Genomic DNA, 12,140 nt, shown 5'->3' on the forward strand with positions numbered 1-12,140 from the left:
TCATACTTCCCCACTAGTGTTGGTGCCACTCCATTAAATTTCATTAGCATTTCATTTGCCACCCCCTTGTGGAGTGCCTCTGCATGCATGTTTGGTAACACTTGTATAGTTCCATTCCGCAATTATCTTCCTGCAGGCTAGTAGCTGATTTATCCATAGGTAAACCGCGGGTTGCACATTAAGTGACTCTATGCTCTTTAATATAGCATCTTTCGTCACGTTGTTAAAGGCCCCTGATATATCTAAAAATACTCCTGGAGCATACTCTTTACATTCTAACGCCTTTTCTATACACCTTTCGTAGGTAATTCATGCTTAATCCTACGTGATTGTTATCTTCTTGGTACAGTGTTCGAAAACATAAAATGCAATAAAGGGTCTTTTTCCCCTGTTTTCAAACCCTCGAGTTTATTTCTGCATGATAAAAGGAGAAGAGAATTGCTCATGATTTCGAGGGGGATCTGTTATGGTTGAGGCAGTCAGTCATTAGTGCCAAAGGCAAAACGCCTATATGTTTCATATCCAGAAAAGTGAATAGTATAAATTATATAGAATTCCTAGGCGAAGCACTTGTTACCTGTTTTGGTGATAATGTCGATGAGCAGTGGATTTCCCAATATGGTAATGCAGCTATTCATTTTACCGAAGCAAGAAACGAATTTTTAGCAGCGAAAAAAATACCAATTTTAGAATGGCCTGCCTGCAGCCCTGATCTTAATCCAATCGAAAATGTTTGGGCAATACTTTCTCAATCGGTTTTCAAAAATGGAAGACAGTTTAATAGCTCTAAAGTCCTTAGAACTGTGATTAATGTCGAATGGTCAAACATTTATCAAAATATTATAAAATACTTAATCAAATCGATACCTCGACGATTTTAACAAGTTATAATCAAATGAGGATCCAACACAAATTACTAGGCTCCAAATTATAAACTAACCCCAAGAATTCTATTTGTTTACTTTAGATATAATGACATTGGTCGTATCTTTTGTCGTTCTGTAGATTTTATTTTTCTTAATAATTAATTAATTTAAGTTGCGTGAAATGTGGGCTCATTTATGGATATTTTAAAAATATTTATCATTAAAAGTTTAAATATTAAAAACATAAATGTTGCTGAGCTGATAAATATTGTATGTAAAATATTAGAAATTTAGTCGATCTTATAATTTTTTCGTGTGGTGTTGTCTGTAAGAAACTTTAATTTTCTAGATTATAAATATATTAAATAAATAAATCAATTAACACAACTTTAACGCATATTTCTCACTGTGCATTTTTCCATTTAAGGAGAACTTAACCAACCAGATATCAAATAAAGCAAAACATTCACATGTACTTAAGCATTCATACATTCAAACATATACAGGGTGGGCCATATAGCGTTTGCTTTTTGAACCACCTATTTTTTTGAGAATGGTAACACAAATGACATGTCAAATGTTTTCATAATTTACGTAAAGGTTTGACATTTACGAAATGGGACGCTATACGCTTGAACAAAATTGGGAAATATTGAAAACCTATTTCCAAAGAGGTGAGTCTTCTTCTTCTTCCGCGGTTACAGTAAATGGCGAGCGTTACCGTGACATGCTCAACGAGTTTTTATTTCCAAAAAATTAAGAGGATGACATGGACGACATTTGGTTTCAACAGGACGGTGCCTTTTGTCACACTGCCAAAGTTACACTCGAACTTTTGGCTACCATTTTTGATTTTCGATATCAATTGGCCGCTTAGGAGCTGTGATATAAGCCCGTTGGACTATTTTTTGTGGGGAGCTGTTAAGGACAAATGCTATGCGAACCATCCAGAGACGATTGATGCTTTAAAACACGAAATCGAAGTTGCCATTCATGAAATTGGAGCCCGAACAATCGAAAATGTGCTTAAAAATTGGGTTAATCGAATGGCCTACTGTAAAGCCAGTCGTGGCAGTCATTGAAACGATATTATTTTTCATTCATAAATGACAATGTTCAATCTTCAAAACAAAAGAAAAAGCGTGAAAAAATATTGATTAGTTTTTTTTTTTTTTATAGCCGATTCAAAAAGCAAATTTTACATGGCCCACCCTATACAATCACATCACTAGTTTGACTTACTCTCAACACTAATTGGCTGTCCATTGTAATGCCAGGTGACATTTGGTTGCGGTTCTCCCTTCACTTCGCATCGTATGAACGCATCCTTGCCTTCCTTCCCCGTAAGCATAGTGAAATTCTCGGTAAAAGCAATTTTTTCTAAGTGAAGATAGAACAAAAGAAACGATATTGAAGAAACCCGTAACAATAAAATAGAAACAAAAAAGAAACTAAAAACTTTAATGAGGCGCCTCATCAATGTTTTCCGCTTTAGATAACAAAATAAGTTCAGAATTTTTTTTTTATTTTTACGCTTTTCACTTTTCGTGATTTCCGTAAGGAGTTAGTTTAGCTACTTACGATACACAATGAGCTCGAAAGACTTCTCCGCTCTGTCACCATGGGCATCCTCGCATGTCCACTTCCCCTTGTCGCCCAGCGAAATGTGTAGGAAAACAATTTTCAATTGTTCTGTGCCAAGTAGACTCGTAGACATCAAGTGAGCGCCGGTTAGCAAATATTCGCGAGTGTGCGTAAATTTGTTGGTTGGCCATCGATATAGGTGCAGCATCGGGTATGTATACGAAAGAAAATTAGCAATGATTTATGTAAACAACATCGCATAATGGGTGTACAAATGCGACACCACTTCATTTAAACTGCCACACACGTGCAAAGGTATGCAGCGCAATGCCCAATGTTGCTGACACCTGCGTAAGTGCAGAATGCCACATGCATGTGTGTGCGCGCTATTAAAGTATAATTGTTCACACTTCCCCTTACCTGGTGCACTTTGCTCGATGTGTATGCGTCCTTTGTGCTCCTTTACTATTTCACCTTTCGGCGACTTCCACACCAGCTGCGCCTCTGACGTTGAACTGCGGCATTGGACTATCAGCGAATCGTTGGTATATCGCACCAGAGAATGGTCGGAGGGACTAAGGGAAAGCATTTCACGGTGATTGGCCAGCACAGAACCTGCAACAGTGCAAAAAGAGGTGTGCATTAGTAAATTAGTAACTGCAATTTAGGACGATTTATTGTGGCAGTACATCGTAGGGTGAAAATTTATAGAGCGGCCAATAATTACAAAACTGACTATTTGGATTTCGCTTGTTGAGCAAAGCCATAGAAGTTTTGAAGATTTTTGAAATTTGCAAACAATTGGAAGCACATTCATTTTGTGCTTTGGACCGCGGATAAGTTTTTCTGTGGGTAGTGGTCTATTACAATATTCTGTTTTCTTATACAGCTGTAACAGCCAGTTGTTTCAACGCTTAACTCTCTTAATATCAAAACCCTCATAAAGCTTGAGCTAACTTTCACCAAATTGGTTTAAAAAGAAGTTCAACGGTTAGGTAGGTTCCTAATGGGACTTACCATAGTTACTCACAGCGGTATAAGTTTGCTTTGTTCAACTGTATGTCAGTGGCTACAAGCAATAACCACTTAAGTATGTAGATGTCGATTATAGGTAGACAATTTGTTAATGAGTTGGAAGATTTCAGCACCGTGTAATCTGGAATCTTTTAAAATATTGATAAGTGTACATTGGTTTCAGGGAGATCAGGTCAAGTTCCCCATGCGGTATCACAATGGATTATGAGCTTGAGTGTGTCTCATAGCGGACACCCGCTAAAACTTAAATTAATCTAAGTCGAAAGAGCTCGTTTCTATTTGATGCCTTATTTTACGAACAAAAATGTATTCTGACATGAAATCTTTAGCTCCCAGACGATGTTTTCCTAAAACTTATTGGTACTTGTGAAAACAATCTGGTCTAACATATTAGCGCAATAAACACTCAAGAGATTTTGCTCGAAATCACGATTTCCAACTTAGCAGATTATTGCTTGCAACTGCAGACGTACAGTAAGTCAGAAAAGTTTTGATAATGTGAGATATTTTACAATATTTGCAATATTTTTCACGGCAATACTTTTAATTTTGTTAGTTTTGCATAAAAATATAGTTCATGCTTCCACTAAAGCAACATATTTGAAATTTCTAAATTTTATATAACATTAAAAAATATAATACTTGAACTCTTGAACGCTCGAAGGTAAACAGAGAAGACAGTGCAGAGATCGTCAACAGGATAATTATTAAAACTCAAATTTTCAGAAACTTCATACACTCGAATTAAATGAGCTATAAATAAATACCAGAAAAAAATAAAAAAATTCTTAATAAGATGTTGAAAATTCTCACAATAATTTCATGATTTTGTTATTAATTTTAGAAAAAGTATAACATAACACATGGTTTGAAAAGTTCCAGGCCTAACACTCTTTCTATTCCATTTACCTTTTTTCCAGTTAGTATTAACCTTAAAAAGACAGCTGTTGAAATTTCAAAATATTCTATTCATTAGTACGTGAGTTATTGTGCTAAAAGTGATGCTACTTTTGTTATTTTTAAAACAATGGATCAAAAGGAATTTCATGTTTTAATTTTACACCACTTCCTAATGGGGGAAAATACAATTCAAGCAAAGCAATGGCTAGAAAAGTGTTATTGAGAATCCGTTCCATCAGATACAACAAACGTGGTCGTAGATTCACCGATGATGCACAACGCAGTGGACGTCCAAATGAGGAAAACACCAACAAAATCCACAATATCGTTTTGAGTAATCGAAAAGTGAAGTTGTGTGAGTTAGCTGACATCGTAAAGATATCAAAAGGACGTGTTGGCTTTATATTGAATGAGCATTTCACTATGCGAAAGCTCAAAGTGGGTGCCGCTTTTACTCACTGTTGACCAAAAACAAGAATGTGTGTTATATTATCTGAAGAAGGTAGCGTAATCGAACGGTGGAAATAATTCTTTTCAGATCTGTATAACCCGTTACAGCAAGCGCATCGTCTCTCATAAACTTTACGCCCGACAATAAAGCTATTACTCATATAACAATAAGGCTCTTGGGGAAGATGGCATTCCCATAGGGCTGCTGAAGTACCTCGACGACAACGGACGTCAAGTTCTGCTACACCTCTTTTTAAGAATATGGCACCGAGGCAGCATTCCGGAAGCATGGCGTGTAGGGTTGGTAAGTCCTATTCACAAAAAGGGAGACAAATTAAACTGTGCAAACTACCGTGGAATCACTCTCCTAAATACCACATATAAAATCTTTTCTCGAATCCTCGCATCCCGGCTAACTGCGGAAGCAGAAAAAATTTTGGGCGAATATCAAGGCGGATTTCGCCCAGGTCAATCAACCACAGATCAGATCTTTATGTTAAAGCAAAATCTTGAAAAATTCTATGAATTCAACTTAGACGTACACATCCTGTTCGTCAATTTCAAACAAGCCTTTGATAGTATCCTCCAAGACAAAATCCCAGAAGCGCTCTGCAACTTGGGTATCAGCGACAAACTTATTCAGCTGGTCATGGCAACACTAACTAACGCCACTGGAAAAGTAGTTGTACAACAAGCAGTGTCAAAGCCCTTCGAAATCTCCTGTGGCGTAAAACCTTTGGAAACCTTTTTAGTCGCTCAGAAATAACAATCGCGTACGCGGATGATATCGCAATAGTGGCAAGGAACAAAAGATATCTCATTGAAACCTTCTGTAATATTGAATCTCGTGCAAAATCAGTAGGCCTTAGAAAAAATAAAGGCAAAACTATATATCCGAAGGTCTCCCGCAGCGAAGAAAGACGAAGTCCTGAAAACATCCAAATCGAGACATTAACCTTTGAAGGTGTTCAACACTTCAAATATTTCGGAGTGTTAATAAAAAATGACAACAGTAGTTACGACACAATACAAGACAGAATAATGGCAGCAAACAAAGCATATTACGCCCACACAAATTTGCTGAAGTTCAAACTGCTCACACGTGAATGTAAACTACGCCTCTGCCAGTCAATAATACTACTGGTGCTGTCCTACGGCTGCTGCATTGACAAGCAAAGACGAAAATAGCTTAAGAGTTTTCGAACGAAAAATACTACGAAGGGTGTTTGGTCCCATACGCTGCAACGATGGAACGTACCGAATACGCTACAACGATGAGTTGCTAAACTTGACGTCGTGAAATATATACATTAAATCCCAAAGGCTTCGATGGTTAGGGCACACTGTGCGCATGGAAGACAGCCACCCCCAAAAATCTTTTTTATTAACGAATTGCCCGAGGACTTGCAAGATTAACCTGGCTTGACCAAGCCATAGCCGACCTGAAAAAGCTACGAGTTAGGAGCTGGAGATCTGTTGCTATGAACCGCGCAGATTGGATTGTAGATGAAGCTAAAGCTCACCCTGAGCTGTAATCGCTACCTGATGATGATGACATGGCTTTATGTACTGAATCGCTTATCTCTAAACCTGAGGCAAATAACAGATTTGCGCGTTAGCTCTTTATGTGGTTCATTTTTGTCCACGCTTTACCAACTAGCGCAGGACGATCTCTTCGTTGAAGACATGATATGCCGCGCACACAGAAAGCTGTAGAAAGAGAGAAAGCAAGGGGGTACGTCAATTGACATATTTTCTCTGCTATTTTTAATTTCGTCATCTACCATCCGTATTTGAAGAGCTCAACGAATGTTCGTGGTTTTAATGTACCATGACGTGGCTAGTATTTTCTTAGTACCTTGGATTGTACTCTTTTATTTTATCAATGTTAGCACTTGTAGAACAGATAGTGCCCCAAAGCTGTGTACCTTACAAAGCTGTATCACCTTAATGGCAGGGTATAATAGCACCAGAGGGATTAAATGGCACGATCAACGCGAATTAGAATCGTTGCAGTCTAAATTATTGAAAAACAGTTTTCATCTTCGGCTTTTCGGCCACTTTCTTGAATAAATGTTACGGAACTGTAGTCAATAGTCTTTCATTTGGTGGACTTGCGCACAAAATATGCTACTTAATTATCATAAAATTGTATAACCAGTCATTGGCTATTTGTCAGGCATTCCTTGAGACTGGGAGTTCTCTCCCATGAATATTGTAGAAGTTGTAGAGATGAGGAATGGCAATACACAGATGAGCACTTCCTTTGCGGTTGTCCATCATTAGCTAATATAAAATCAGAGCAGGTTTTCTAGGTAAATACTTTTCCAAGTCTCTTACGGAACTGTGAGTCGTGAGGATTGGACCAATCCTGCGCTTCATAAGAGCCACAAAATGGTTTCACGAAGAAAAAGAAATGAGGTTCGCATGTCGTGAACAGAAATTCCGTAAATAATAATGTCCTTGAGTAGCGAGGATGATTTTCTAGGGAACTCTGTATATTAACAAGCTGCAACATTAAGAGGTAGAGAATAATCGACTTAAGACTTAGAAACCTATGAAAAAGCTCTCTACAAACTATAACTTAAATACAACCGGATTATAGTTAGCTGAAAGCAAGTGCCACCGCTGGGCAGAAGTAATCTCTTAAACACAAATATTGTTGTCAAAGCATCAGTGCAAGTACAATAGTTGAAAAATAACTAGGGCAGGTAAAATGTGTTGAAGTCTTAACAGGATCAAGCCACCTTTTGGAAGCAAAATTTAACATTCGAAGAGTGTAACACATAAACTATGCATAAATCTTCCATTTATTACTTTCCGTGGGCTTACCGAAGGCACATTCTTTCAAACTGACGTTCCATTAAGTACCTAGTGGCCTTATCCATTGTTGCTGTAGCATCTGAAATGCCTTAGGAAAAGGTTTTTACTTTACTCATTCATTTCACTTCTTTCGAGTTAGCTTGATTGTGCAAATATGTAATATGTGAAATTGCACTTAAATGCACACACGACGCTGCTACATAGCTGTGCATTCATATAGGTATGTCAGTGAATAAGAATTTATGAAGACAACTGTATGGTATGAAGTAGAAATTTGCGGAAAATCTGAAATTTGAATTTCCACTTTGAATGCACTGTTGCACGAACAGACGTGCCGCCAGCATAGCTAGCCGCATGCTTGTCTACCTGCAGCTGAGATTACCCACACACAAGTAAGCAGCATTAATACTTATAAGCTTACGTGCTTATGAGTATTTGGTTTAACTTTGTTTTTGTAATTTGCATTTGTGTTATATTTTCTGCTGCAGATATTTTGAGGCTTGCAACATGTCACTCATATTGTGACATACCTACTCAATTTTGCTTACTGAGAGTTACATAAGCTGATTTATTGCAAATATAGCAAGAGTATTTTTTTCCGTTTTTGTTTGCTTTGCCAAACCAAAATGTTATCTGAAATTGTGTGCAGATGAGTGCATTATCGACAACTCTTTGCCGCAACGGTGGTTTACAAATTCGCAGAGTATGAATTGTTCGGATTCTCGGTGAATTTTGCTCTTAGCCAAAACCAATAGTTCTAACACACACACATACAATTTTTTGCGTTTGCAACTGAAATATATAAAACAGAATACAGTTGAATATTTTTAAATGATATCAAAGCTTTGTATAAGCGGGCCAATGCCCAAACTTCAATAGCTCTGTAAAGGAAGCCCAATATTGCAGGAATATTTATATTTTTCATAGCTGGTAAAAGCGAAACAATAATTACCCAAGGATGAATTTCCTAGATTTTTTATGGTACTATAATATTTATGGCACAGTACCACCCTCAATTTCTTGGAGATTTTTCATTACCTGTCGAGGGGCGACTACTATTAGATAAACAATTTGTCTTTATTTTAGTGTTTCACGGAAATTCGAAAATTAATAAAATTAATTAAGGAAAAAAAACCAAATAAATTAAAGTAAATTAGAATGAAATAAAATAAACTAAAATAATTAGTTGGAATAAAAAATACCAAAATTTATCTTTCGTATTGAAATAATTTTTCGAACGCAAAACATAATTGTGATGGATAACAACATTCTGTGGTAACTGTAAGTAAGTGAGATTATTGATGCTTCACTTATTTTCACAAATAAAAAAGAAGTCATCGCTGAAGTTGTGAATGGGTATATAGGGTGGCTAATCCAACGCGTTGCCAAATGTTCAACAAAAACAACCTAAAACAAAAAATAAAATACTGGGCCAAAACTCTATTAAATCAGCATTGGAACAATGTAGAGGGTCTTAGACACTCCAAAAAGTTCCTAAGTTTCAACGCTAAAAGAGCCAACATGGCCCTCACGTTAAACAAAAAGAGCATTCGCACTCTCACAGGCGCCCTCACGGGTCACTTCACCTGCAACAAACACTTACATAAATTAGGCATAACTAACACCAGCACCTGCAGATTCTGCTGCGAAGATGAGGAGTCTATGGAACATCTCATTATCGAATGTCCGGGGTTGACGCATAGAAGAAAAAGGTTTTTAAACAAGTTCATGCTTACAGATGAAGACCTTCAATCACTCCCTCAGAAGGAGCTGGTACAATTCATAAGCATACTTAACAGTCAATAGACAGCATAGGGTGCACAATAGATCAATATGGTCGCAGTGCTAAAGGGCTACTCCTTAACCCTCTACAACCATTAACCATTAACCATTAGTTATCAATTAATAAAATAAATAAATCATCAATATTTAAAATTTTTTAACCAGAATATATAGAAAACCTATTTAGAAAATCTTCGTTACCCAGAGTCTTATAGCCCATAAGATTTTAGCATAATAAAGTGAAACTTTAAATTCGCTGAAAATTCGCGTTGATTTTTGACAATTTTTTTCGTGCAATGTTGAGAATATTTTTCCATGCCTTTTATATGTAAGAAAATGCTCAAAACTGGAAAAAATCAATTTACGAATTAAATAAATTAACATTTATCTTGTGATTCTTGAAACAAAAACTGGGTATCAAAATATAATAAATATATAAATTATTCGTAAAAAGAAATTCTTTATTATAAGTTTGTAGTAAAAAAGTAGCGTTCATATAAAGGGTTTTTCAATTGGCGCGGGTCGATTTTGGCGCCCTGTGGCAGCCATTTTGTTTTGGTGACATCTGTCAAATCTTTTGTTTATTATTCAGTTGCTTATGCCAAATCATCATGGCAAGTTACACGATTGAACAGCTCGTTCAAATGATAAAACTTTATTATCAAAATGAGTGTTCATTAACGCAAACGTTGCGCGCATTGCGCCCATTTTTCGGTAGACTTGGTGGCCCTTCCAATTTCTTATGGCCCATATTGAACCATATGGTCGTAGACGACATGTGGTTCCAGCAGGTCGGCGCTACGTGCCACATAGCAAACGCCATTTTATTCCATTTCAACATCTACCCGCCCTCATTGAAAAATTTATAAGTAGTACTTATTAAAAATTGATCTCGATATAACTTCGAGTTAATTAAAGGAAGTTCATTTTAAGGTAGCTCGGAATTGACTTTGAAACCTAGCTCTGGTAGACTTTTCTTCGTTTAATTTTATGCACGAATATGCTAGGAAAAATTCCGTGCATCAGCATTTTGATCAACTTTGAGACTTTTGACAATTCGTATAAAAGCACAAATACCATACAAGTCCAATTTTAAAATTTTAGATAAAATGGGAAAAGCTCCACAAATTTATCATTATAATTTTATTTTATTGTTAATTGAAATAATATGTACATATTTTGATATTTTGTCAGGCATTCGTTAGCTTGTATGAAAGAATCATTTTATCATTGAAAGAAAAAATAACAGTAAACATTTTATTTTACTATCACTTTGAATCAATTTGAAGCCGTATATAATTTTCCACCATCATATGGGCGGTACTCAAATAGACTCTTATCATGTGAAGCGTCAAAAAAATTTAAATCAAACTGTATGTGTGTAGTTATCTGAGTCCATGGCTACTTGGTCGCATTTAGGAGCACACCACTTTCCGACGTAACCGAAAAATGAACGCTCTAAAATTTAAATGTTCTACAGATAGCCAAATACTGCCTTTGCTATTCACCTTTCTGCGCTGTTTAATGGAACAAAACAAAGCAAGCAATACTTCCGGTTACAATAGAAACAACCATCTGCAAAAACCAACAAAATATTATAAAAAATACATCAACAACAATGCCACATGCAATGAAAACAAGTGGTGGTGGTGGTGGTGGTGACGGTAGCGGTCCTGTTGTGCGTTCAAGCATGGTGTTGGTATAGAACAAGCCAACAACAAACCTCACGTCGACACATTTCCGGTAACGCGACAATGCTTCCTACGCTACAATCTTTCCTGCAGCACCCTGCTCGGGTCTATTACTTTGTATTTGTTAGTGGGCGTGATATTGCAATATTTACCTGGGCAATAAAATTTTATGTAACAACCATGACCGCAACATGTGCAGTTAATGACCGAAAAACGAAAACCGCAGAGCGACGACGCGCAACGCGCCAAACGCAGCAAATGACCGGGTGGCGGTAACGAGTGAGTCCTAGTGTGGGGCAACGGTGCCGATCACAGCTGTTCATAAACTGCAGCTGGCCCACACGCACACAAAAACACTCACCAGCGAGGCGATACGTGAAAGCTCTTCAAATAAACGCACATTTAAAAGAGCTTCACTCACATAAACACACACGCACACTCATATGCACATCAACGTATGCACTTATTTAACACACTCAACATAGTAGGAATACAGTGCGTATACGTAACCATTAAGTGGTGAGGCCCAGCGCACTACGACCGCTATAAAAGCAATAATTTAACTGACTATGAAAATGGTAAAAACGAGTAAAGGCACAAAAAAGGAAAATTAAAACCCACAGTAAACGCAAGCCTTCACTGTTTCACTGTAAAAATATTTAAAGTGCGCTGTGGTATGCAGTGGGGCGTAAAGCCATAAATGCACGCGAATTTATATGCGCATTTTAAATGTAGTACGGCCAGCAACGCCAAACTGCGGCCGACGCGGAAGCACAATGAACTGGCGATTGTGCTTATAATGATGCACATACACACGCGCATGTATAATTTCACACAGTGTTGTTTTTTGATTTTGCTCTCATGTAAAACCTTTATGTGGCTTTGCTACTCACACATATACATGCACACATATAGTACATACTCATTGTTTTATATCATAGCTGTAATTAATTGCACAAAATCGCGTCAAATGAATTTTTTGACTTTATTCGCGCGCTTGATTTTTATT

The 12,140-nt window shown here is 37.0% G+C and overlaps 1 protein-coding gene across 1 annotated transcript in view; it reads right to left on the minus strand.

Moving 5' to 3' along the window:
* LOC128865343 (igLON family member 5) overlaps positions 1-11,712 on the minus strand; it is a 35,676-nt gene extending 23,964 nt beyond the window's left edge. Inside the window, exons 1-4 of the mRNA XM_054105565.1 lie at positions 11,284-11,712; positions 2,871-3,065; positions 2,448-2,558; positions 2,109-2,246 (exon numbers count right to left, since the gene is read on the minus strand). Of these exons, the coding sequence (XP_053961540.1) occupies positions 2,109-2,246; positions 2,448-2,558; positions 2,871-3,039 (418 nt within the window). The 5' untranslated portion in view covers positions 3,040-3,065; positions 11,284-11,712. The remainder of the gene's footprint in view (positions 1-2,108; positions 2,247-2,447; positions 2,559-2,870; positions 3,066-11,283) is intronic.
* Between the last annotated feature and the right edge of the window lie 428 nt (positions 11,713-12,140).

This window comes from Anastrepha ludens, chromosome 5 (assembly GCF_028408465.1).
Source record: "Anastrepha ludens isolate Willacy chromosome 5, idAnaLude1.1, whole genome shotgun sequence".
Classification (NCBI taxonomy): Eukaryota; Metazoa; Arthropoda; class Insecta; order Diptera; family Tephritidae; genus Anastrepha; species Anastrepha ludens.